This window comes from Lampris incognitus, chromosome 19 (assembly GCF_029633865.1).
Source record: "Lampris incognitus isolate fLamInc1 chromosome 19, fLamInc1.hap2, whole genome shotgun sequence".
NCBI lineage: Eukaryota > Metazoa > Chordata > Actinopteri > Lampriformes > Lampridae > Lampris > Lampris incognitus.
This window is the reverse complement of record NC_079229.1, coordinates 7,873,708-7,901,361: the sequence shown is the minus strand read 5'-3', so window position 1 is coordinate 7,901,361 and position 27,654 is coordinate 7,873,708. Positions and strand designations below refer to the sequence as shown.

The window sequence follows — 27,654 nt, the reverse complement described above, 5'->3', positions numbered from 1 at the left end:
GTTACCGCTCCGGCTTGGTCGGGCGTCCCCACAGACACAACTGGCTGTGTCTGTGGGTGGGAAGCCGGATGTGGGTATGTGTCCTGGTCGCTGCACTAGCGCCTCCTCTGGTCGGTCGGGGCGCCTGTTCAGGGGAACTGGGGGGAATAGCATGACCCTCCCACGTGCTACATCCCCCTGGTGAAACTCCTCACTGTCAGGTGAAAAGAAGCGGCTGGCGACTCCACATGTATGGCAGGAGGCGTGTGGTAGTCTGCAGCCCTCCCCGGATCGGCAGAGGGGGTGGAGCAGCGACCGGGACGGCTCGGAAGAGTGGGGTAATTGGCCAAGAACAAAGAACAAAACAAAACTGATTACCACATTACCGCATCCACATCCCCTAAACCAGTCCAACAGATGAATTTTGAAACTATTGCATCAAATATTACCTGCAGCCTTTGTTAAGTTAAATCCATGGGTGACATTTGTATACTTTATTGTTCCCATCAGGGGGCCTTCGTATCCACCTGATAGTGAGTGTTTGTCCATCACAGCACAGGTCCCTGGTGTACATGGCGTACGGGCTGCTGGCCGTATGGACCAGTATGGGCTGGACCTACGTCACCCTCATGCTGTCCCACTGTATCCTGCTCTACAGCATCTCGCTGGTCAAGCTGCGCTGGCTTTGCTTCGTCACCGGCCTCGCCACCCTGGCTACCTTCAAGTGTGAGCCCTTCGTGTCCTGGCAGGTAGCTTTCGCTGGCAACACATTTCCTAACAGCTGAATTAATGGCTGGTAGAGCCAAAGTCTCGGAGATTTCTGCAGCAGTCGCAAGTTTGGGAGGCTGTGCCCCTGTTACGACCCCCAGCGGGGCGAGGGGGATGACATTGAAACGATGCCTGTAAAAATTAACCAGAAACAGGATTGTAAAAACCAACACTAAAAAAAAACATGAAAAGGCCTCTGTGGTGGCCAAAACAAACAGAAATGCTTACAGTGCCAAGAATGGGGGGGAGGGGGAGGAGGGGGGGAACTAGTCTTATGAAAAACACAGCAGAGTTCTGTACTCTCAATCTCACCACAAACGGAGAAGAAAGAGGGAAGAAGGGAACCATCAGCTCAACCTTACAGTGCTTCAAAATGTCCAACAGCAGGGTCCACTTTCTCTTTAAACGTAGAAACACCAAGGATGAAAGTCCACGATGCAAACTGTCAGTTCAGCCAGAGAGCAGATACAGTTCTTAAAAAGTATTTCAACCAGGTGATGAGCAGACTGCACAAGTACCACAAACTAAGAGTCAGTCGCCCTGCAGCCATCACTCACCTTTACTTCCCCTGGATCGCCACCTTGTCGTGGTGGAGAAGCTTGTGTGTACCAATGATCCCAAGAGCTGTGCCGCCCGGAGCTTGGCTCCTGGTAGGGTCTCTCAAGGCGGACAGGTCAAGGGGGAGGTTCCAGATGAAGCGTGATCCAACAAAGACCTCAACGGCGGAACTGGTGGAAGATGTCTCCAGGTCAAAGGTGGATGAAGGCTGCAACAGAGGGTGGTCCCCAATCGTCTTGGTTCTCCATGCCGTTGGACTCTGGCCACCCCCTGCCAAGGACCGTGTGGTGGCTGCAGGCGCATCAGCCCTCCATGTAAAAAGCTGTCACACATAGGTGTCCTCCCATTATGTGGCTCCAGCCAGGATTGGCCTCTACGCCCACCTGAGGGACCCAGAGGGAGGACGGTCATACTCGACCCCGAGTGACTGCCGATGATGATGACTCACCTTGAACACTTTTTCCTGGGTTTTATAATAATAATAAGTACATTTATATAGTGAGAAGCTGGCTGACTAGGAACTAGTTTAAGGTGCTGTCAACCCACCTGACAGTTCCTCCAAGTGGGTGGATCTGTGGGTTGTCACTAAGGGGGAGAGAGACAAATACATAACAATATGGCCATGATATTCAACCCCAACACCAAAAAATTTGGGACAGTATGGAAAATGTTAATAAAATGAAAAAGGAGTCATTTGTAAATTCTGTTCACCCTGTACTATATTGAAATCACTACAACATATTAATTGTTTGATATTTTACCTTGTGAATTTTTTTTTAAATAGCCACCCATTTCAAATCTGACTACAATATCAGAAGTTGGGGCAGTCGGGTGTGTACCACTGTGTAACATCATAATTTCTTTTAATAACACTTACTAAGCGTTTGAACACTGAAGACCAGGCCCGCCCACAGAAATGGCTGGGCCCCTGAAAAGGTCCGGTGAATGCCGCCCCCCCCCCAAAAAAAACTGCTTTACTCATATCAACGCATACTCTCTCTCTCCTACTAAACACATAGACGTAAACTGAGAGAGACTTACTCGATAACGGTGGCTACATGGGCACACTCGCCAAGGTCAACAAAGATCTGCTACACTTACGCCACATATTTCTTAGTAGAAAATGGAATTTCTTACCTTATGGCTTCATCTTTTCCTCTTATACCGCCATCTTCCTTGTCTTACTGGATGTAAAGTCCTTTATAATGTCTTTAAAGTCAACCTGTTTAGCCAGTTCACAGTCGGTGGCAGCTATTGCCAATATCATTGCTTATATTTAGGATGAACATGATTATTGCTGGCCTCCATGGGCCCCCCCCAGCAGCTGGGCCCCAGAAAGCTACCCCCCTTTTCACCCCCTTATAGGCGGCCCTGCTGAAGACACCAGTTGGTTAAGTTTAGCAAGCAGAATTTCCCCCCATTCATCCATTATGCAGGTCTTTACGTGTGCAATTACATGGGGCCTTCGTTGCCATATTTTGCGCTTCATAATGCGCCACACGTAATCGGAGACGGGTCAGGACTGCAGGCAGGCCGATCTAGCACCTGCACTCTCTGCTTAGGAAGCCATGCACTTGTAATCCGGGCAGTATACGGTTTGGCGGTGTGCTGCTGGAAAATGCAGGGATGTCCCTGGAAAAGGACAGCATCTGGATGGCAGCATTTGTGCCACACCCCCATACCAGGCAGACGCTGGCTTTTAGGCCTGACGTTGATCACCGCTTGGATGGTGCTTATCCTCTTTGGCCTGGAGAACACGACGAGTGTTTTTTTTCCCCCCAAAAAACTATCTGAAATGTTGACTCATCGGACCACAAAACACGATTCCACTGTGCTGCTTTCCAGTCGGATGAGACCAAGCCCAGACAAGGCGGCTGCACCTCTGGACAGCGCTGATGGACGGCTTCTGCTTTGCATAGTAAAGCCTTGACTCGTATCTCTGGATGCAGCGGCGAATGGTGTTGACTGACAGGTTTACTGAAGTATTCCTGAATCCTGAGCCCGTGACATGATACCCATGACACACGCATGGCGGTTTTTAAGACGGCGAGGGAACAGAGGTCACGCACATTCAGAAGTGGCTGTCAGCCTTGCCCTTCACACACAGATTTCACCGGATTTATTGAATCTTTCTTTTCTTTTTTGAAACCCCCCCCTTTTTTCTCCCCAGTTGTATCCGACCAATTACCCCACTCTTCCGAGCCGTCCCGATCTCTGCTCCACCCCCTCTGCCGATCCGGGGAGGGCTGTAGACACGCCTCCTCCGATACATGTGGAGTCGCCAGCCGCTTCTTTTCACCTGACAGTGTGGAGTTTCACTTCTTTTCACCTGACAGGGAAGAGTTTCACTTCTTTTCACCTGACAGTGGGGAGTTTCACTTCTTTTCACCTGACAGTAAAGAGTTTCACTTCTTTTCACCTGACAGTGAGGAGTTTCACTTCTTTTCACCTGACAGTGAAGAGTTTCACTTCTTTTCACCTGACAGTGTGGAGTTTCACTTCTTTTCACCTGACAGTGAAGAGTTTCACTTCTTTTCACCTGACAGTGAGGAGTTTAACTTCTTTTCACCTGACAGTGAAGAGTTTCACTTCTTTTCACCTGACAGTGTGGAGTTTCACTTCTTTTCACCTGACAGTGAAGAGTTTCACTTCTTTTCACCTGACAGTGAAGAGTTTCACTTCTTTTCACCTGACAGTGCGGAGTTTCACTTCTTTTCACCTGACAGTGAAGAGTTTCAATTCTTTTCACCTGAAAGTGAAGAGTTTCACTTCTTTTCACTTGACAGTGAGGAGTTTCACTTCTTTTCACCTGACGGTGAAGAGTTTCACTTCTTTTCACCTGACAGTGAGGAGTTTCACTTCTTTTCACCTGACAGTGAGGAGTTTCACTTATTTTCCCCTGACAGTGTGGAGTTTCACTTCTTTTCACCTGACAGTGAAGAGTTTCACTTCTTTTCACCTGACAGTGAGGAGTTTCACTTCTTTTCACCTGACAGTGTGGAGTTTCACTTCTTTTCACCTGACAGTGAGGAGTTTCACTTCTTTTCACCTGACAGTGTGGAGTTTCACTTCTTTTCACCTGACAGTGAGGAGTTTCACTTCTTTTCACCTGACAGTGTGGAGTTTCACTTCTTTTCACCTGACAGTGTGGAGTTTCACTTCTTTTCACCTGACAGTGAGGAGTTTCACTTCTTTTCACCTGACAGTGTGGAGTTTCACTTCTTTTCACCTGACAGTTAGGAGTTTCACTTCTTTTCACCTGACAGTGTGGAGTTTCACTTCTTTTCACCTGACAGTGAAGAGTTTCACTTCTTTTCACCTGAAAGTGAGGAGTTTCACTTCTTTTCACCTGACAGTGTGGAGTTTCACTTCTTTTCACCTGACAGTTAGGAGTTTCACTTCTTTTCACCTGACAGTGTGGAGTTTCACTTCTTTTCACCTGACAGTGAAGAGTTTCACTTCTTTTCACCTGACAGTGAGGAGTTTCACTTCTTTTCACCTGACAGTGTGGAGTTTCACTTCTTTTCACCTGACAGTGAAGAGTTTCACTTCTTTTCACCTGACAGTGAGGAGTTTCACTTCTTTTCACCTGACAGTGTGGCGTTTCACTTGTTTTCACCTGACAGTGAAGAGTTTCACTTCTTTTCACCTGACAGTGAGGAGTTTCACTTCTTTTCACCTGACAGTGAAGAGTTTCACTTCTTTTCACCTGACAGTGAGGAGTTTCACTTCTTTTCACCTGACAGTGTGGAGTTTCACTTCTTTTCACCTGACAGTGAAGAGTTTCACTTCTTTTCACCTGAAAGTGAGGAGTTTCACTTCTTTTCACCTGACAGTGTGGAGTTTCACTTCTTTTCACCTGACAGTGAGGAGTTTCACTTCTTTTCACCTGACAGTGAGGAGTTTAACTTCTTTTCACCTGAAAGTGAAGAGTTTCACAAGGGGGATGTAGCACGTGGGAGGATCACACTGCCCCCCCCCCTCCCTGCCCCGACCGACCAGAGGAGGTGCTAGTACAGTGACTAGGACACAGACCCACATACGGCTTCCCACCCACAGACATGGCCAACTGTGTCTGTAGGGACCAAGCCGGAGGTAACACGGGGATTTGAACCGGCGATCCCCGTGTTGGCTAGCAATGGAATAGATCGCCATGGCACCCGGCTGCCCGAATCCTTTAATTATGTTGTGCACAGTAGAGGGTGAAATGTCCAAAATCCTACTGATCTTGTCCTTGGGGAACATTGTTCTCAAAGTGCTGGATTATTCGCTGACCCACCCGTTAGTGAAATGGCGAGCCTCGACCCGTCCTTGCTCTTGAAGGGCCAGGCCTTTTTTGGAGGCTCCTTTATACACTACAACATGGCCGCCTCACCTGCTTCACATCACCTTGTTTTTTTCAGCTTGTCACATCGTTATTACTTCTAACCTGCCCCGTCCCAACTTTTGGTGGAACACGTTGCTGGCATCGGTTTCAGAATAAATTTATATCTTCAAAAAACATCTCGGTTGATAGGGTAAAACAGGAAATACCTGGTCTTTACACCGTTTTTGTTTGAATACAAGTCAACGTTTTGTTTTTATTGGCATTTTCCATACTGCCCCAACTTGGGGTTGTATATGTATATATATGAATATATATCCATACCTTGTGTACCCATCTCTCCTTTCCTTTTAAGGCCGACTTTGTGGAGGGCGACTACGAGCTGCGCCATGTCCTCTTCTACGGAGGCTGTGGGTTCACCATAATGCGCTGTATGAGCTTTGCACTGGAGAACTGTGAGAGGAAGGACGGAAACTACAGCATCATGGAGCTACTCAAGTACAACTTCTACCTCCCCTTCTTCTACTTTGGGCCAATCATGACCTTCGATAAATTCTATGTTCAGGTACGTTGTGGGGCTGTGTGGTTTTACTGTAGTTCAAACCTCGGGAGTCATCCCGGGGTCGTCCTCTGTGTGGAGTTTGCATGTTCTCCCCGTGTCTGCGTGGGTTTCCTCCGGGTGCTCCGGTTTCCTCCCGCAGTCCAAAGACATGCAGGTCAGGTGAACCGGCCATACTAGATTGTGTGGGCCCTGTGTGATGGCCTGGCAGCCTGTCCAGGGTGTCTCCCCGCCTGCCGCCCAATGGCTGCTGGGCTAGGCTCCAGCATCCCTGCGACCCTGTGTAGGATAAGCGGTTTGGATAATGGCTGGATGGATACTCGGATCCCTTATAATAATAATGATAATAATAATATCAATGATAATTATAAAAATAATAATGCCTTATAATAATGAGATATTATGTAAACACACACGAATGATTTGTAAACGAGAGATTTCTATACATTCAGCATCTGAAGCAGGGACAATCATGATCTAATTGCACAATGTTGTGTTTTGGACTTTTGGGGCCGTGGTAATTTTGGCCTTCAAATACTTCTTACAAGAGTAGCAGAAAAGGTGGAGGGGGTGGTTATTCATTGCTGCGGTGACCACTGTGTCCAGCAGTATGCCACCAGAACTATAGACTCAAATGAAAGACGTGTATCTTTTCAGCAGTGATGAAGCCTTGCAAACTTAATTGCTTATATCCACAAAAAGCGGGCTAGGGCAGAGATCCCTTTGGGTTCTTCTCGAGTACTACACTGCAGCATCTAGTCTGGCGGTCCCTGCAGAAGCACTTCTTACTGTGTGTGTGTGTGTGTGTGTGGGGCACAGAGCAGCTCACTTGATTTTCTTGTATCTGCTGCCTCCTGCAGGCCAACAAGTCGGACCTGAGCAGGAAGGACCGGGAAATGTGGGATATCGGCCTGCAGGGCCTGATTCACCTGGGCGCCATCGTCCTGGTGGACGTCCTCTTCCACTTCATGTACATCCTGACCATCCCCACTGACATGAAGCTGCTGAAGCACCTCTCCGACTGGGCCGTAGGTCTGTTCGATACCCATGAACGTCCCACCGTAGCCATCTCAGCCTTGTAAATGGTGGATAAATAGATTATTTAACGATTGTTTGTTGGGCCATCGAGGTTGTTACCTTAAAACACAGGTCAACATGATCCAGTTAAATGTTCCCCTGATTTTTTGTTTTTCTGCTGAGAAACCTGGAGTGGTTGTCGACCTGTGTGTAATTCAGAGGTGCGCTTAATTCATGTTCAGCACTTTTCAGTCAGTTTAGAGAGTGGATTTCTTTCCAAACAGTCAACAACTATTGGCACTAGAAGATACTCAGTGTAAGTTCATGTGCTTGAATACTTCCAGTTGCTCTTATTTTAGTAGTGGTTATGTGGACTAAGATTTACATGTCTACTAGACTTGAACTTTTCACCCAAAATTAGCCCTTGTTGAGCCTAGATGGCACACCTAAGCATGCCTAAATCTTAGTCTAAATAGCCATTACTAAACCTAAACCATTAAATGTATTCCCACACAAGTTGTGTTGTGTATCTTAGACAGTTAAAGTTGGGAAATATACAGTTACGTCATAATAAATTTAACAGTTTGATCTAAAAGTGGCGGCGCAGTGGTTAGCGCGGTCACCTCACAGCAAGAAGGTCCTGGGTTCGAGCCCCGGGGTAGTCCAACCTTGTGGGTCGTCCTCTGTGTGGAGTTTGCATGTTCTCCCCGTGTCGGCGTGGGTTTCCTCCGGGGGCTCCGGTTTCCTCCCACAATCCGAAGACATGCAGATCAGGTGACTCGGCCGTACTAAATTGTCCCTAGGTGTGAATGTGTGTGTGTTGGCCCTGTGATGGCCTGGCGGCCTGTCCAGGGTGTCTCCCCGCCCGCTGCCCAGTGACTGCTGGGATAGGCTCCAGCATCCCCGCCACCCTGAGAGCAGGATAAGTGGTTTGGATAATGGATGGATGATAAATTTAACAGTTGGAGGTAAAGGTGGGCTATAGTTGGATGGATATATTCTGAGCTAGATGAGAGCAAAGGTGTAGCAGCCACACTGAAAGTAGGTCTGGTACACAGTGGAGGCTTTCAATCAGGAAACCTACTGTAGGGTCAACTCGGCAAACGCCAACTGAAGCATCCATGAGCAAAAACCCTGACACCAGACTAGCTCCAGTTGAGTTGTTTTGCAGCCGGCCCTGCACTGTGACCTTCCTGTTGATGGATACCAGAAAAAGTGCATCAAATTATTTTTTTCTATGGAGTTCAAATAGATTCATATCGCTGACATTTTCCGATGACTATAAAGTTTGATCTGATTGAATGAAGGCCAACTGACCTCAGCTCCCCGGTCTCGCTGCATCTTTCAGTGGGTCTGGCGTACTCCAACCTGGTGTACGACTGGGTGAAGGCCGCCGTCATGTTCGGGGTCATCAACACGGTGTCCAGGTTGGATCATCTGGACCCACCCAAGCCCCCAAAATGTATCACCATGCTCTACGTGTTTGCTGAGACGTGAGTTAGCGTCGCAGTTCAAGTGAACGGGATTTACAAGTCGTCGGCAGGAACTGCCTCTGTGAAACTAAAACTGTCTCTAACTTTGTCTCCCCTCTGCAGCCACTTTGATAGAGGAATTAACGATTGGCTATGCAAGTAAGTGTCACAGAACAACTGAACTGTAATGAGTTTTGGTCCCTTTAAGTGACATTGAGGCTTTTTAGTGGACAAGAATGTGACTGAGATCATCGAAGAGACGTGAGATGGATTGTTATCTGCAGGTACGTGTACGACTACCTCGGTGGGAAGCACGACAATGTGCTGCAGGAGCTGGTGGCGACACTGTGCACATTTGGCGTGACAATCCTCTGGCTGGGTCCCTGTGAGGTGGTGCTGATTTGGGCTTTCTGCAACTGCTTCGGCCTCAACTTTGAGCTGTGGACCGCCAAGTTTTTCTCCATGGAGCCGTTCGCTTCTTTGGAGGTTGGTTTTTCCAGGTTGTCATCACGCGTCAGAGTAAGGGTATCGCCGTGATGAGCTTTTCTTTGTTCAGTGACTATCTGTTTACGGCCCCAACAGATGTCGATGTCGGAGGGAACGTCACGCCGAATCAGAGCGGCCTTCAACACTTTCAACTTCTGGACCATCGTGCTGTACAACATTTTAGCCTTGAACAGTTTGGACTTCGCCAAGCTCGTAGCCAAACGACTGCTTCTCAAAGGTAAGGTTTTTATTTTTGCAATTTTGGAGAAGGTAAAAATTCTGATGGCGTCCGGGTAACGTGGCGGTCTATTCCGTCGCCTACCAACATGGGGATCGCTGGTTCGAATCCCCATGTTACCTCCAGCTGGGTCAGGCATCCCTACAGGCACAATTGGCCGTGTCTGCGGGTGGGAAGCCGGATGTCGGTATGTGTCCTGGTCGCTGCACTAGCGCCTCCTCTGGTCCGACCTGTTCAGGGGGGAGGGAGAACTGGGGGAAATAGTGTGATCCTCCCATGCGCTACGCCCCCCTGGTGAAACTCCTCACTGTCAGGTGAAAACAAGCGGCTGGCGACTCCACATGTATCAGAGGAGGCATGTGGTAGTCTGCAGCCCTCCCCGGAGCATCAGAGGGGGTGGAGCAGCGACCGGGGGGGCTCGGAAGAGTGGGGTAATTGGCTGGAAACAACTGGGGAGAAAAGGAAGGGGGGGGATTCCGATATTCTGATTGCTGGTAATAAGTTCATTGTGTGCTTTCTCTCCCAGGATTCCCTGTCACCACCATCATGGTCATGTTTGTGACCTACTGCTTGATTCAAGTCATAAAAGAGAGGGAGAGGAGGCAGGCCCTGATAGACGACCCTGATCCTATCCCGCCACCTGCGCCCCCAACCGCCCCTGCTGCCGCCTCTCCCGCTGCTGCTCAGCCGGTTGTAGAGCCCGGCAAGGAAAAAGCTGAGTAGAGACTGGATGTCAGGATGTCCGTCGAAATCCAAACTGGCCAAGCCCACCGTGTCTGTTTGAGTCATAGTGTTTTCTATACCAGTCTCATAAGAAGGCAATGACAACGGTCAACAGTATTCAATGTCATTCTTATTGGTGACACTTCCTCTTAACATCAGGGTGTTGGGAGGAAGGATCAATACAGTCTAGCAGTAAGAAATGTGCACAGACTCGTCTTATTCTTCTCACCAGCTTCCATGTTGTCACACATTATAAATGGACAGCCTTTCTGCTAATCTCGTAAAAAGTGCCTTAACTGTGTGTGAACCTGAAAACCATTTTAAGTGCATTTTAACATTAAGAAAAGGAGACATTTATGAAGCACACACTTATTTTTGATGTGAAATACGTTGCACTGTGCACCCAAATACTGTGGTCTGCTGCACTGCTGGTTGATTTAATGTGCCTCGATGGTTGTGTTTTATGTAAAATGACCCCCGAACTGTGTGCCACTGCTATAGTAATAAATAGAAATGTAAAAATCTCCTCAGTCTGAAATGAATCAAGCCTCTGTTACCACTTTATCAGCCGTTGCTCTTCATGCAAACTGAACTGCAAGAGTTATTAAAGAAGAAAAAAACAATCTTTATAAAGAGTGGCTGAACTCACACCCTAGGACACTGCAGCTGCAGAAGAGGAGGGAGAGGGGCTTGTCATTGTCTATAAATATGACCATGTCAGTCCGGTCATTAAAGGCAAGCTGTTGTGAGGTATTATATTTGTAGTTATATTTGTATATTAGGTATAGGAGGTATATTTGTAGACTTACATGAACAGTTTACAAACCTAAATTCCTATTCAGTGTTTTCACACTGCTGTAATAGCGTGCAGCTGTTAAAATAGTCATCTGGTGCTGAATATAGGGCAAACAAATAAGTTGTTGAGACGCTGCGAGGACAATCTGAAATCACTGGCAACGCAAGAAGAGCATTTGGAAATTGGAGGAACGAGAAACGTTTTCACGTTAGTATGACGCCGCCTCCGCAAGAGACAGCAAGGGGGCGCCATCCTAAATTGAGGAGAGCCCCACATGCCTTGGGAAGGATTGGACGCATTTCCCATGAAGCAAAGTGTCAGCTGTCTGCGGTTGGCTGAGATTTTGGGGGGGCAGGTGACGTGGGATGGGAAAGGTAGTAACGGGGTGGATATTGTGTTTCGCATGTTCCAGAATGGATTCCGCAGCTCTATACTGAGATCCCCGGCTATAAATAACCTACCAGTTGGAGCTGGGTTGAAGGGTCGGGACAGCTGAGGAAGTGGGCTGCCCTGGTGTTCAGCTTGTGTGGGTTAATAGCAGACTGACTGTCTGCCTCCTCTTTCCAGGGTAGTCTGCCAAAGAACCTGTACACGGCTGAAGAGAGAAGGTTTACAGCAACACAACAGAAAGAACTACTTTTTGTTTGCTCTTCCAACTCCTCCGGAGGGCTCACTGAACCTTGTCTTGTGACTACGGTGCTTCCACCTGCCAGGAACCATGGCTGTACCCATAAACCCTATGGATGAGCCAAGGATGTACCAACAGACGCTGCTCCAGGACGGCTTGTACGACCTGCTGGAGAACGACAAGTTGGTCGACTGTGTGCTGAAGATTGGAGGGAAGGAGTTCCCCTGCCACCGGCTGGTCTTGTGTGCCTGCAGCTCCTATTTCCGTGCCATCTTTCTGTCTGACCTGGAGGAGAGCAAAAAGAGGGAGATCGTCTTGGAGGATGTGGAGCCAGGTGTCATGGGCCTGATCCTTAAGTACCTGTACACCTCCAACATTAATGTCAATGAGCAGAACGTGCAGGACATCTTTGCTGTGGCCAACATGTTTCAGATCCCCTCTATCTTCACTGTCTGTGTCTCTTTCCTCCAGAAACGACTGAGCCTTAGCAACTGTCTGGCCATCTTCAGGCTGGGGCTGATGCTGGACTGCCCCAGGCTGGCTGTCTCTGCCCGCAACTACGCCTGCGAGCGCTTTCAACTCATTGCCAGAGATGAAGACTTCCTTCAGCTGGGCACTAGTGAGCTGGCAGCCATCTTGACATCAGACGCCCTGAATGTCGAGACGGAGGAGATGGTGTTTGAGGCTTTGATGGGCTGGGTGTCCAAAGACGTAGAGAACAGAAAGAAGGAGCTGCCAGGCCTGCTGGACTGCATTCGTCTGCGTCTGGTCACCGAGGAATACCTTAACGAGAAGGTGGAAAGACATGAACTGATGAAGTCTGACCCTGAGATTGAGAAAAAACTGCAGCTGGTCAGAGACGCTCACGCTGGGAAACTGCCAGTGGTGAAAACAGCCAGAAGCAAGAAGGACAAAAGCACAGAGAAGGGGGATGGCGGAGCGGAAGAAAATGGAGAGAAGGAGGAGGAGGAGGAAGGGGAAGCTCTTCTTCCGGGGATCCTGAATGATAACCTGCGATTCGGCATGTTCCTCAGGAACTTGATATTGATGGTGAATGACACAGGTGCTGTGGCCTACGACCCCGCAAACAACGACTGCTATGTGGCCTCGCTCTCTACACAGATTCCCAAGAACCACGCCAGCCTGGCCACCAAGGAGAACCAGATCTTTGTGGCAGGGGGGTTATTCTTCGACGAAGAGAACAAAGATGACCCACTGAGTTCGTACTTCCTACAGGTAAGAGTTGGACCATGTAAAGTTTTCAAGAAATAGTCCCTAGAATGGACAGCCCCTAAAATGACTAGTAAGGTGACACGGTACAAATTTACTTGAACTTCAGATGTGATTTTCTTAAAATCAGATAAACTGTGTTGATGCAACACTGATTTCACATGACCCCCCCCCCCAAGTTTGCAGAGATTAATTTGTGCATGTGAATGTGTTTGAATGTACAGTGCATCCGGAAAGTATTCACACCCCTTCACTTTCCCCACATTTTGTTATGTTACAGCCTTATTCCAAAATTGATTAAATTCCTTTTTTTTCTCATCAATCTACACACAATACCCCATAATGACAAAGTGACAAAGGCTTTGTAGAAATTTTTGAAAATGTATTAAAAATAAAAAACTGAAATATTTCATGTACATAAGTATTCACACCCTTTGCCATGACACTCAAAATTGAGCTCAGGTTCATCCTGTTTCCACTGATCATCCTTGAGATGTTTCCACATCTTGATTGGAGTCCACCTGTAGTAAATTCAATTGATCGGACATGATTTGGAAAGGCACACACCTGTCTATATAAGGTCCCACTGTTGACAGTGAATGTCAGAGCAGAAACCAAGCCATGAAGTCAAAGGAATTGTCTGTGGACCTCCAAGACAGGATTGTATCGAGGCACAGGTCTGGGGAAGGGTACAAAAAAATTTCTACAGCTTTGAAGGTCCCGAAGAGAACAGTGGTCTCCATCATTTGTAAATGGAAGAAGTTTGGATCCACCAGGACTCTTCCTAGAGCTGGCCGCCCAGCCAAACTGAGCAATCGGGGGAGAAGGGCCTTGGTCAGGGAGGTGACCAAGAACCCGATGGTCACTCTGACAGAGCTCCAGCGTTCCTCTGTGGTGATGGGAGAACCTTCCAGAAGGACAACCATCTCTGCAGCCAGCACTCCACCAATCAGGCCTTTATGGTAGAGTGGCCAGACGGAAGCCTCTGCTCAGTAAAAGGCACATGACAGCCCGCTTGGAGTTTGCCAGAAAGCACCTAAAGGACTCTCAGACCATGAGAAACCAGATTCTCTGGTCTGATGAAACCAAGATTGAACTCTTTGGCCTGAATGCCAAACGTCACATCTGGAGGAAACCAGGCACCTCTCATCACCTTGCTAATACCATCCCTACAGTGAAGCATGGTGGTGGCAGCATCCTGCTGTGGGGATGTTTTTCAGCGGCAGGAACTGGGAGACTAGTCAGGATCGAGGGAAAGATGAATGGAGCAAAGTACAGAGATCCTTGATGAAAACCTGCTCCAGAGCGCCCAGGACCTCAGACCGGGGCGAAGGTTTACCTTTCAGCATGACAACGACCCTAAGCACACAGCCAAGACAACGAATGAGTGGCTTCGGGACAAGTCTGTGAATGTCCTTGAGTGGCCCAGCCAGAGCCCAGACTTGAACCCCATTGAACATCTCTGGAAAGACCTGAAAATAGCTGTGCAGCGACGCTCCCCATCTAACCTTACAGAGCTCGAGAGGATCTGCAGAGAAGAATGGGAGAAATACCCCAAATATAGGTGTGCCAAGCTTGTAGCTTCGTACCCAAGAAGACTTGAGGCTGTAATCGCTGCCAAGGGTGCCTCAACCAAGTACTGAGTAAAGGGTGTGAATACTTATGTACATGCAATATTTCAGTTTTATAGTTTTAATAAATTTGCAAAAATTTCTACAAAACCTTTTTCACGTTGTCATTATGGGGTATTGTATGTAGATTGATGAGTGAAAAAAAGGAATTTAATCCATTTTGGAATAAGGCTGTAACATAACAAAATGTGGGGGAAGCGAAGGGGTGTGAATACTTTCCGGATGCACCATATCTGTTTATTTTTTCGGTGTATTTTCCATGTTAACTCCTCTCTCTTCACACATACTTGACCCCTGCCTGTTTCCAGTATGACCCATTCAGTGCTGACTGGCTTGGGATGCCTCCCATCCCCTCTCCCCGCTTTCTGTTCGGGCTGGCCGAGGCCCACAACTCCATCTTTGTGATGGGAGGCAAGGAGCTGAAGGAGCAGGACCGCACACTGGATTCTGTTCTGGTCTATGACAGACAGTGAGTACCGCAGGTTTTTAAACCATGAATCAGATCTCAACAGGCTCAATTTAACCCTCATGTCCTGTTCAGTGCTTCACAATGGATATACTGCCCACCTGTCGTGTTGACCTAGGCCACCTTTGGATGTTACAGCAATACAGTTGAAAAATCTATTCAAAAATATCCAATATAGGGAGCGTCCGGGTAGTGTAGCGGTCTATTCCATTGCCTACCAACAGGGGGATCCCGGTTCGAATCCCCGTGTTACCTCCGGCTTGGGCGGGCGTCCCTACAGACACGATTGGCTGTGTCTGCAGGTGGGAAGCCGGATGTGGGTATGTGTCCTGGTCGCTGCACTAGCGCCTCCCCTGGTCGGTCGGGCGCCTGTTCGGGCGGGAGGGGGGAACTGGGGTGAATAGCGTGACCCTCTCACGTGCTACATCGCCCTGGTGAAACTCCTCACTGTCAGGTGAAAAGAAGTGGCTGGTGACTCCACATGTATCGGAGGAGGCATGTGGTAGTCTGCAGCCCTCCCCGGATCGGCAGAAGGGGTGGAGCAGCAACCGGGATGGCTCGGAAGAGTTGGGTGATTGGCCAGATACAATTGGGGAGAAGAAGGGGGAGGGGGGGATTATCCAATATATCTTACCTTCATCTCACTTATTGATCAAATTAATGATATTTATGGTGAATAGTTATTTAAAATGGGTCATTGTGATCCAAAGAGAACACAACAGCTAATGTGGAAACTTGATGAGTTCCAGTTTTCAGGGTGAATTGCCGACGGGCTTCATGTGCAGCAGGCATTCTGAGACCTGAAGAAAAGCGGAGACCCTCTTTTAAAAGTTTCCAGTTTCTATGGCCTGCTGATGGACAGAGAACATACTGTCATGTGTCATGTGGTCGCATCTCTTTTACAAGTTTCATGACAAGGGCAAACAATGCAGTCCGCGCTGAGACGGAGGTGATGTACCATGTGGTTTCTCGTTCACAGGTCTTTCAAATGGGGCGAGTCGGAGCCTATTCCCTACCCGGTCTACGGACACGCAACTGTGTCCCATAATGACGTTGTCTATGTGATTGGGGGGAAGGAAGACAACAAGTGAGTGTTGTTGGAGTGGGAAGATAATAAATGTAAGTGTGAATAATCTGCCTGCAGGCTGGGTAGCCGGATGGTTATGGAGAAGGCCGCATGACCACGGCGTCCCTGGTTCGATTCTAGCCAGGGACCTTTGTAGGGCGGCACGGTGGCGCAGTGGTTACCGCGGTCGCCTCACAGCTAGAAGGTCCTGGGTTCGAGCCCCGGGCTAGTCCAACCTTGGGGGTCATCCCGGGTCATCCTCTGTGTGGAGTTTGCATGTTCTCCCCGTGTCTGTGTGGGTTTCCTCCGGGGGCTCCGGTTTCCTCCCACAGTCTAAACACATGTAGGTCAGGTGAATCGGCCGTACATGCAGGTCAGGTGAATCGGCTGTACTACATTGTCCCTAGGTCTGAATGTGTTGGCCCTGTGATGGCCTGGCGGCCTGTCCAGGGTGTCTCCCCGCCTGCCGCCCAGTGACTGCTGGGATAGGCTCCAGCATCCCTGCGACCCTGAGTAAGGATAAGCGGTTTGGGACAGTGAATGAATGAATAATCTGACAACCAGACATCCGTCTATGGCATCAATTTCCCCTTCACGCTTTCATCCCACCAAGATTTTGTGCTGAAACGGCAGTGTGACCTCATTGCATCTAACACTGCCACTCCTCTGCACAAAGGAGGTGCCTGAACAGAATGTGTGCGTACGACACCAAGTGTTTTGAATGGAAGGAGCTAGCTCCCATGAAGTGTGCCCGCTCCCTGTTTGGAGCCACCGCACACAAGAACAAGATCTACGTGGCGACAGGAGTCAAGGACACTGGCCTGACAAACACGGTGGAGGTCTACGACATCGAGACCAACAAGTGAGATTTTCCCCATTGTTTAAGGAGTGCTGTGTGTGTGTGTGTGTGTGTGGGCCACAGAAATATTCCACTTGGGTGTCCGGGTGGCGCGGTGGTCTATTCCGTCGTCTACCAACATGGGGGATCACCGGTTCGAATCCCCGTGTTACCTCCGCTTTGGTCGGGCGTCCCTACAGACACAATTGGCCGTGTCTGCAGGTGGGAAGCCGGTTGTGGGTGTGTGTCCTGGTTGCTGCACTAGCGCCTCCTCTGGTCGGTCGGGGCGCCTGTTCGAGGGGGAGGGGGAACTGGGAGGGAATAGCGTGATCCTCCCACCCGCTACATCCCCCTGGTGAAACTCCTGACTGTCAGGTGACTCCACATGTCTGGGAGGAGGCATGTGGTAGTCCGCAGCCCTGCCCGGATGGGAAGAGGGGATGGAGCGGCGACCGGGACGGCTCGGAAGAGTGGGGTCGGATACAACTGGGGAGAATAAGGGGGGAGGGGGGAAAGACATATTCCACTTGAGTCTTCTTGAAGTGTCTTCTATCTAACTGAAATGTGTGTGTGTGTCCCAGGTGGTCGGACTTTACCGAGTTTCCTCAGGAGCGCAGCTCCGTCAGCCTGGTGTCGGTGGCGGGGCTGCTGTACGCCGTGGGCGGCTTCGCCATGATGCCTGTGGAGGACAGCGATGAACTGGTACCAAAAGAGATGAATGACATCTGGAGGTGAGAGCGGGTCACAGACTCCCACAAAATCAGCCAAGTTGTTTTTCAACAACCTTTATTTATTTATTTATTTAGGCCATTGGCAAGGCTCGGCGTTTTCGGCTTTTACCGATTTTCCCCGAAAAATACCCAGGTTTTCACCCGGGTTTTATGTTTCCACGGAGCCAAAAGTTGTTCCTGTTCGTGTGAGGTTATGTAACAGTGTCCTCTTGTGGCGAAATTCGGCACGCTGGATGGTTTTGAAAAAGAAAAACCCGAAAACGCTGAGTCTTGGCCATTGGTTATCATTCTGCGTCTCCGCGTGGTCTTGGGGCTCCTCGCCAAGTGTTTCGTGCAATGACAACGACCCGTTGACCTCTTCAGGTATAATGAAGCTGAGAGGAAGTGGAACGGGATCCTCAAAGAGATCCAGTACGCCTCAGGGGCCACTATTCTGGGGGTCCGCCTGAACACCTTACGGCTCACCAAGATGTGACCGCCACCCCCACCACCACCACCCCCCGCTTCCTTTCTGAAGCTTCGGCCTCTCAACCATGCTGGTTAACCGGGGTCCTCGCTGGTTAATAGGAGTCCAAACATGGCTGCCAACATGCTCAGTGGTTACACGGCTGATGGGATACAATCACACATCCAAGGATGACGGACGGATGTGGACTTCTGGGAAAATCAGCATTGCATGTTTGAGGTCCCTTTTTTCCCCCGTGAGCTGGAGCATAACGGATTTGATATACTAGTACACAGTACTGCAGTTGTGTAACGGGTGATTTTCATTCTTGATTGGTTGAATTTTTATATTTGTTGTTGTAATTTGTGTTTCTAAAGCTTTTGACTAAATGACTCTGTGAAATCTCCACAACCTGTGGTCCAGTTTTTGCGCCATATGTAAAGGCCTGAGAAATGTAGAATAGAGACGAATGAGACCATTCACCCAATAACAAGTTGGCCGTGCCAGTTTACCATCAACACCTTGCAAGTGGGCCGTCCAGGTAGCGTGGCAGTCTCTTCTGTTGCCTAATAACATGGGGATCGCCGGTTCGAATCCCCGCGTCACCTCCGGCATCCCTACAGACACAACTGGCCGTTTCTGCAGGTGGGAAGCCAGGTGTGGGTGTGTGTCCTGGTCGCTGCACTAGCGCCTCCTCTGGTCATTTGGGGCGCCTGTTTGGAGGGGATGGGGATGGGGAACTGGGGGGAGTAGCGTGATCCTCTCATGCGCCACGTCCCCCTGGTGAAACTCCTCACTGTCAGGTGAAAAGTAGCGGCTGGCGACTCCACATGTATGGGAGGAGGCATGTGGTAGTCTGTAGCTGTCCCCGGATCGGCAGAGAGGGTGGAGCAGCAACCGGGATGGCTCGGAAGAGCGGGGTAATTGGCCAAGTACAACTGGGGGAGAAAAGGGTGGGGGTCCAAAAAACCCCCAAAAAAATTGCAAATGTTGTGGCACGGTGGTTAGCGCGGTCACCTCACAGCAAGAAGGCCCTGAGTTCGAGCCCCGGGGTAGTCCAACCTTGGGGGTCGTCCCGGGTCATCCTCTGTGTGGACTTTGCATGTTCTCCCCGTGTCTGCGTGGGTTTCCTCCAGGAGCTCCAGGTTCCTCCCACAGTCCAAAGACATGCAGGTCTGGGGAATCGGCTGTACTAAATTGTCCCTATGTGTGTGTCTGTGTCGGCCTTGTGACGGCGTGGCGGCCTGTCCAGGGCGTCTCCCAGCTTGCCGCCCAATGACTGCTGGGACAGGCTCCAGCATCCCCCTGACCCGGAGTAGGATACGGGGTTCGGATAACGGACGGATGGGCGGACGGCGTTGCAAATATTCACGCAAACGTGCCGTTCCAGGTAGAAGGTGACGTAGTCATCGCGTTGACTGCGGCTGGATGGGGGCGACACGATCATCGGCAGGATTCACATAAAATGCTACTTCATTCTTCCGACTTCTGTGGACAAAAACACAGCACACGGCCACGTTTACAATAATATATCTATAGTGTTTAATATTGAAATGATTTCTTTACGCGCTCCTGTGTTACAGACAGTAAACACTAGTCAATAATACAATAAAAGACAGGAAATACAGTCTAATGTTATTAGCACCTCTAGACACTATTGTCCTTTTATTATTTTAGTATTTTGTTTATATAGTTGACGACTACTGCCTACACATGTTGTTTGTACACCAGAGTTGACTAAGACATAGTGTTTACAATTTAAAGTAGAGAATCTTCACACAGTACACGTTATGATGTCTTCAGTACAGATGGAAGATGGGCGGGGATGAAGGATGTGAGGGGGGCGTGTGGATAATACTAACACATCTCTGAACACACTACAGCATCGGTATCTACTGTCAACACACATCTTCAGCCCGAAAAAAAAAAGGGGGGGGGGGAGTCACTGTCGAACCAGGGGCCTCGAGTATCAATCAGTACCATGGGGAAAATGTGTGTGTACACACCCATGGGATTCTTTAGCCCTCAAGATTGTCTGACAGGTAGCAGCAAAGCATGATGGTTATCTGTAATTCCTTCCTCCCTAACATCCGTTGTCTACCTCTTGCAACAAGCCATCACCCAGGCCTGCAAAGACGTCAGTGTTAGCCGGTCGGTGTCTAAATTGAGGGGTTACCCAGGTTCTACACTGGTCTCTGAAACAAATCCAGGGCTAAAAATTCCCAGGGGTGTGTACGCACAAATTAGCCCACAGTAATGATTGATACACGAGGCCCCACATGTTGATCAGAACGTCTAACTAAACGCTGTCGTGCAAAAAAAATCACCAGCTACTTTTTTTTTTAAATTCCAAAGTTGATTTCAAAATGACCTCTTCTAGTTCGCCCCCTTAATGAAGGGCGTAGTGAAAACCGCGGCGTCGCTTTCATTCCGAACGTGACGAGTAAACAAACGGATCCGTGTTCTCTCTTCAAAGAGGGACACGTTGGTTTTTAAAATCCTTATGTACATGCTTTTCTGTCCGCCATCGTCACGGGGCAGTACTAAATCATGTCACTCCAAGCTAGAAAAGGTTGAAACTCTGAACGCTTTCCTTCAGAACTGAAGAAGGCCACAGTATGAAGTCCTATTGGCTAACACCGCTGCCACTGCAGCGGCCGAACCCGGGGTCTACCGGCCGGTCCCCAGTACAGACCGGCTCGTCTTAACGAACCCATGAGCCGTTTCCATCGGCACTGTTTCCCCCTGTGACAGACATTATGTTCAGGTACGATGCAGAATGCGCGCTCATTATAGTGGGGCGAGCCCCCACTTCATCTCTGTCGAGCCCTCCTTTAAGGACAAGGGCCGGTCCAAATTTAGCCTCGTCTCAATACAAGCCTTCCTTTGGCAGCTAGCTAGCCTCGCAAAAAGGAAAATTTGGCAATTTATAAAACAACATAAGAAACACTGCCTGCCTCGGGAACAGGACGCTTTAAAAGTCTGTGTGACATTTCCCTTCTCGGTTAGTAGGCCATCTTTAATGCCACATTTAACAGTGCGCTCAGATGAAAAAAGCCAGACTAAAACGGAGGTCTCATATCGCCGTGACTCGGCTGCCGAGTCGATAACGACTCATCAACTCGTCTACAAGTCGCTCTTGGACCATGTCATGGGGGAGCCCCGCACACTTTGCTGCCAACTTTAGGAGAGGCTTGCTCACTGAGCAACCCGCGACGAGGATTGAAACGATGCGAATTCTGTTTTTAAAGGTGACCCGGTCTCGTCTCGGAGACACACCGTTCCAGGCAATTCATTCGGGCCCTGTGAAATGTACTAAATTGTAAAGTGCCCAAAATAGCCACTCGTTTTTGTGCGTCAATCACTTGGGCAACTGTTGTCAACACTTTCCTCAATGTTTTCTAGTAGAAACCCCCCCCCCAAAACAAAACAGAAACTTTAAAGTCAATCAAGTCAGAAACGATCCAAAAACAACTCAACCTCTTGAAAGATTAAATGTGATGAAAGCATCATTGGACAAAGCTATAGCTTTAAGTAGCCTACTGAGGTTGTGAAATTCCTGTTAAAAAAAGGCGGCAAACTACAAGGTAGTCATACCTGTAGTAACACTAATGTAATCCACACTTGAATCTCGGCCGAGCCTTCTACAGTTCACAGTTAGCCCCCATAGAAAAGTGGTCTGCACAGTTACTTTGGGAAACAAAGCGTAGGTCAAACCAAGGTCCACCATGCTGCACTAGCATGGCCACAGACTAAATCTAGGCATGATCAAGAGAAATAAATCTCTTATGGATTTCAAAATCCCCAGGGAACTTTTAAAATGGTATGCCTGGGAGTTGTTTAGGCCGCACAGTGATTTTTTACTTTTTACATCTTTATTCTAAACGACACGTGGGAATTTACAAATCTGTACTATCTCTTGGTCGCTGTACATCTGGGGTCACGTCCCGTCTCGGGTTAGCATGGCAATATAGTTCAAAGTGCATATATCAGTAGTATCCACTACTATATTCGCTTAGCATCTCCTACTATCTCCATCTCCAACACCGCCTGCCATCAGAAACATTCTCTTCAATAGCATTTTCTCTCCAGCTCTCAAAGAACACTGCAAAAACGTCGACCTTAACAAATAATGTCATATTCAGTCTTAAAATCTTATTTCTGTTAACAAGGGAGCGGGGGGGGGGCGACTCTGCCACTTTAAGGCTGAGATGACTCTAGTTGCTTCGGGTTGAGTTCCCCCTTTTTTAAGGAGTTTTCCAGAATGAGGAGTCCAACTTGTTGAAATGAGGAAGACCACCCCAGAAGACTGACACGGCTACTTGACGTCATGGGCGGAATTTCTTTTCATAATTTGTGAACAGAATAAGATCATAGGACTCAATACTAAACGAAACGACTTGTTAAGATATACTCTGCTGTGTGTAAGGCAAATGTACATCACAATACATCACACTGGATCCAAACAGGAGGAAAATATCTCAATATTGTCTCTTGGGCTAGCGCTTCCCGGTCGATCAAGTAGGACGATATTTTATGATTGAGCTTCTTTTTTCTTCTACCTATGATTTTAATCTCAGGAGGGCCGGGGGCTGCTTTGATAATATTCATGGAGGCACCATGAAGATAACTTGTGCTGGCAAGCATTAGCATAATATCGGTGGAAGACAGAGTCCATTTTTCTCTTCTTTCTACGGAAGGCCAGTATGGCAAGTTGCCACAAGAGGGCGACTGTCCCTTAGTCATATGGGGGGGGGGCCTTGTCCCATCTACCAAGAACAACATTAAACCCGCAATAGGCGGAACATTTTGGCAGTAACAGTCTCAAATTTATGCAACTATCTGATTTTGATATCGAGGGTACATACAAGGGCATAGGAGAGTTTTATATGGGGGGGGGCAAAATCCTGTAGGGGGGTCCAAGGACATGCTCCCCCGGAAAATTTTTAAAAAAATGGTTTTAAACTGCCATTTTATAACAGTTTTCAGCAAAGAAAAACACATTTCATGACCATATAACAAGGCCTCACCTGGAAGATTATTATTATTATTATTAATTTTGGCAGCTAAATTAACCATTTTTGAGCTATTTGAGACAAAAACGTAAAGCCTAGACATCCGTACATCACTGACTTTTACATACTGTGGGATGGGAATGACATGAATGCTGGCACATACAGGGAGCATATGTCCAATATTACATACTATATCTATGCATATATCTAGTCGTGGATGTTCTTGTTTATTGGGGGGAGGACTTTTTTGCCTCCCCCCCCCACATTGAGGGGGACTTGTCCCCCCCCACCCCCCCGGTTCCTACGCCCTTGGGTACAGGCTTGCCTCATCTCTGGTAGCTGTGACTGTCTCGTAAGACCTGGAGTATATTCAATACAAAGTGAAATAGGTCAACGTCTCCATAATCTCTCTCTTTTTAAAAAAAAAAAAAAAAGGGGCAGTTTCACACTGGGCCCCGTCGTACAAAAGCAGCAAATCAAAGAAGAAGAAAACACGAGAGACGAGAAGCGGGAACGTACCCTCACCAAATCACAGCCCAACAGTGACGCGGCCCTCAACCGTTTCATCACGGCACCTGCCGCCGTATGAGCACGCGGAGCCGGGGCGGGGCTTAGCAAAGACAGAGGTTACACTAAGGTGCTTACTTTTTTTTTGTTTGTTGATAAAAACAAAACAAGATATTAAACAGCTTATAACATTACAAAAGCTTATCCACAACTTCCGACTACTTTCAACAGTACCGGCCGAGACACGCTGGGGTCGGGGGCGGGGGGGGGGCACATTCAAATTGACTCGCTGAATGTAAACGAAGGGGAATTAATCACAAAGGACACATCTTACAATATTTACAAGTCGATGCTACACTATAGTTACTTATAGATAAAGTGAACAGGAGAACATCAATAGTGCACAGAGCCTCTTTTTCAAACTGATTGAGAGAAACCGACTGAAGGATCAAACTCAACGCGTTTTAGCGCAAAAGGATTCGATTACAGTTCCGCCACTTCCGCTCCTCAAACCAAGAGCCGAACGTCGGCGTGATGAGCATTTGTCCGAAAAGTGCATGTAGAGCCAACGGTTTTACATTTTTAAGGGCATTTTCGTGCGTGTGTAATGATGAGCACTGGCTTGAGCTTGTTAAGGGTCCAAGTCATGACAAAATTCTCCGCTATGCGAGTCCAGCTATGTACTGGTGACACGCTCACATCCGAGTGACAGTGTGCAAAAGTCATTTTCCAACATCCTTGTCCAAGTGCTTTACGAGCTCTCCAGACGTTGGCGATAGCAAATACTCCCAACGCCTGTATAATCTGGAAGCCGCGGCGGACAGCGGGAGGAACTTAACGTAATTAATCCGACTACGCGGGCAGGTCGAGGCGAACACTGGCATCCAAATGTTCCTGATGTGTGCAAACTAGCTACATGGATCGGGTGGAGCGGTTTAGATTTGAAATTTAGGTGCAGGTTGCAATGCGTCGCCGCAACGCTAAACAAGATGAACAAGTTTTCCATCATTCTGGAAAGTGTGTCAGCCTACACTTACGGTATCTGCGGATCAGGTTTGACCGACAAGTCACAGGAAAGTGCCAAACGATCTCAAAGTTATAGACCTAAAGGGGAGGGAGGATAGCGATTGCTTAATGTAAGCAATGGACGAGAATGAACACCTAACTCCACCTCCCTTTTTTGGGGGGAATCTCATGTGGTGGTTAGCGAATCGTAGATCAGAAGATCCCGAACTCCTCACGTCAACTTCACACACTCTGCTTAGCTTCACCTCTCTCTCTCTCTCTCTCTCGCTCTCTCTCTGCCTGTCTCGCTCTCTCTCGCTCTGCCTGTCTCGCTCTCTCGCTCGCTCTCTCACTCTCTCTCACTCTCTCTCTCTCGCTCGCTCTCACACACACCATACTGCATCAGCTTACTCTAACCTGTCCCAACATCGTTCCAATTTTCATAAACAACATAACCAGCTAAAGAACATACACGATGTGAAACAATATATATATATATATATGTATATATATATATATAAAAAAAATGAAGACAGATCGAGAGTACATCTTAAATATCACTAGGGTTAAGGATAAGGTGCAGGATTCTTTATAAATGCTTTATAACATTACCTAACTATAGTAGGTGAGCTAACAGGATTTGGTTATTGGCAACGCCATATACAGATATATATATGTTCAAAGACAAGTCAGCATTTGGTTATTGCTGGGTAAGATGAGGAACCACTCGCTACATCTTGGCAGAGGAAGATCTAAAGTAATATGTTTCTCCTCGTAGTGCGGTTCGCTAAAGCAGCTCACATTTCCACTGATGACCCACCCGTGTACGTTTAGGTTTCAGGGGAGTACTTGTTAGGTTTAGAGAGAGATGCTACAATCAATGCACTGTACATGGAACAAGGCTCTGTAGATGTGTGCACGTGTGTGTGTGTGTGTGTGTGTGTGTGTGCCTGTGTGTGTGTGTCATTATCTGAAAACTCCCTAAATGAGATTAAAACTACCATATTTCCCAGACTACAAGTCGCACCGGAGTGTAAACTGCACTTAGCAAAAAAATGTGCTGTTGTGAGCGGAAACAAATGTATATATAATTTGCTTCGGTGTATAAGTCGCATTTTTATGGCGGTACCATAGAAATTGAATAATAATGATAATCGTTACATTTATATAGCGCTTTTCAAGACACCCAAAGCGCTTGAATCCCCGTGAGTGAGTAGAACGGACGTTCCCATTCCAATCAACATAGCAGGATGGCCAGAGCGGCGGCCATTTTTATTTGCATCGCTGCCCTTGCAAAGAACTGTGGCCGCTGTAGTGGGCTAACTTCTTTTTTTTTTTTTTATAAATTTATTTCTGATTTTTATCTTTTTTCTCCCAATTTAGTGGCCAATCGATCCCTATTTTAATTCAAACGCCCACCCTCGTACTGCATGCGTTCGCCAACCGCATCTCTCCGGCCGGCAGTCTCGAAGGAGACCGCCTCCCCACTTTCGTGACAAGGTGACTCCGGGCCGAACCACTGTTTTCTCCGACACACCCAGAGATGCATTCATATGACGAACACAAGCCGACTCCGCCCCCCTCCCGAAGACAGCGTTGCCAATGATTGCTGCTTCATCGAGTCCGGCCATAGTCGGATCTGACGAGACCGAGGCGCGAACCCCCGGTCCCCAGTGGGCAACTGCATCGACACCAAGCCGATGCTTAGACCGCTACGCCACCGCGGACACTAGTGGGCTAACTTCTGTGTAAACCAACTTGCAGCAAGCCGCAGACTTGCCGAAGTGAGCCCCCCCCCCTTTTTCTCCCCAATTGTACCTGGCCAATCACCCTGCTCTCCGAGCAGTCTCGGTTGCTGCTCCACCCCCTCTGCCGATCTGGGGAGCGCTGCAGACTACCACATGCCTCCTCCAGTACATGTGGAGTCACCAGCCGCTTTTTTTCACCTGACAGTGAGGAGTTTCCCCAGGGGGACGTAGCGCGTGGGAGGATCACACTATTCCCCCCAGTTTCCCCTCCCCTCCCGAACAGGCACCCTGATTGACCAGAGGAGGTGCTAGTGCAGCGATCAGGACGCGTTATTATGGATCCCGCTGCTTTTCTGGGCAAGACACGCCCTGCGTAGCATCCAGGCGCTAGGATTCCAGGAAGATCCACCCCTACTCTGCCTCTGATTAGCTAACCTTACACCTAACTCCGCCCTAACCCTAACCTTAGCCAACCCAACCAATGGAGGCAACGAGTACTGGCCAATCAGAGGCAGAGTGCCCAGAAAAGCAGCGGGATCCATAATAACGCGACCAAGACACATACCCACATCCGGCTTCCCACCCACAGACACAGCCAATTGTGTCTGTAGGGACGCCCGACCAAGCCGGAGGTAACACGGGGATTCGAACCGCCGATCCTTGTGTTGGTAGGCAACGGAACAGACCACTATGCTACCCGGATGTCCCCACTGAAGTGAGGTTTTGCAGTAATGACCAAACGAGCAGTGGCGTAGTATGAACATTTATGACCCCACTGACGTGTGTTGGCACCATAACATCTAAGAGCAATCGCCATTTTCTTTTGAACTACTTATACGACCACGCAAACACTTCAATGGCCGTTCTACTCTCATTCAATTTCTATGGGTGGGATAGTATTTTCAATTGAGTCACAAGATTAAACAGTGCCTCTAGTGGCCTTAGTTGAAATGCAGTGTGTCTGACAAAATTACATTGTATAAATTGCTTTGGAATATAAGTCGCAGGACCAGCCAGACGAGTAAAAGTGACTTGTAGTCCAGGAAATGCGGTACCAGACTTGTGAGGATGCATGAGGAGAAGCGTGGTAACATGTCCTACAGGACTCTGAGGTTATCTATTGTATTTGACTGAGTAAAAAATAACTGTTTCTTATAATGGTTAGTGTATAGGTTCATCTGCCACCAGACACCTCCATTTTAGCCTTCACTTCCTGAAACCGCGAGACTTAACGTTGAGAACCACAGCCAACATACGGTAGTAGCCACGGACTTCAACATGACAGTTGTTCCAACTGTACAAATGTCACAGAGGTGCATCAGCTCTCCTCTCATAGGAGTCTTTCTCAAAAGTCTGAAAGTTTTGAAAGAAATGAAAGAAAAACAAAACAAAAACAAAGTGCTTTCTGACGCTACAGCCATCTG

The 27,654-nt window shown here is 48.3% G+C and overlaps 2 protein-coding genes across 2 annotated transcripts in view; both read left to right on the top strand.

Moving 5' to 3' along the window:
* The window catches only part of hhatlb (hedgehog acyltransferase like, b), a 15,869-nt gene extending 5,726 nt beyond the window's left edge, over positions 1-10,143 (top strand). The window contains exons 5-12 of the mRNA XM_056299759.1: positions 534-728; positions 5,985-6,194; positions 7,049-7,220; positions 8,554-8,698; positions 8,801-8,836; positions 8,962-9,163; positions 9,260-9,401; positions 9,928-10,143. Coding sequence (XP_056155734.1) covers positions 534-728; positions 5,985-6,194; positions 7,049-7,220; positions 8,554-8,698; positions 8,801-8,836; positions 8,962-9,163; positions 9,260-9,401; positions 9,928-10,124 — 1,299 coding nt within the window. The 3' untranslated portion in view covers positions 10,125-10,143. The remainder of the gene's footprint in view (positions 1-533; positions 729-5,984; positions 6,195-7,048; positions 7,221-8,553; positions 8,699-8,800; positions 8,837-8,961; positions 9,164-9,259; positions 9,402-9,927) is intronic.
* Positions 10,144-11,534: 1,391 nt separating this feature from the next.
* On the top strand, positions 11,535-18,356 carry klhl40b (kelch-like family member 40b). The gene is made up of 6 exons (XM_056299552.1): positions 11,535-12,784; positions 14,718-14,878; positions 15,855-15,962; positions 16,618-16,803; positions 17,361-17,510; positions 17,874-18,356. The coding sequence occupies exons 1-6, from the start codon at positions 11,639-11,641 to the stop codon at positions 17,983-17,985; spliced, it is 1,863 nt and encodes a 620-aa protein (XP_056155527.1). The 5' UTR covers positions 11,535-11,638; the 3' UTR covers positions 17,986-18,356.
* The last annotated feature ends 9,298 nt before the right edge of the window (positions 18,357-27,654 follow it).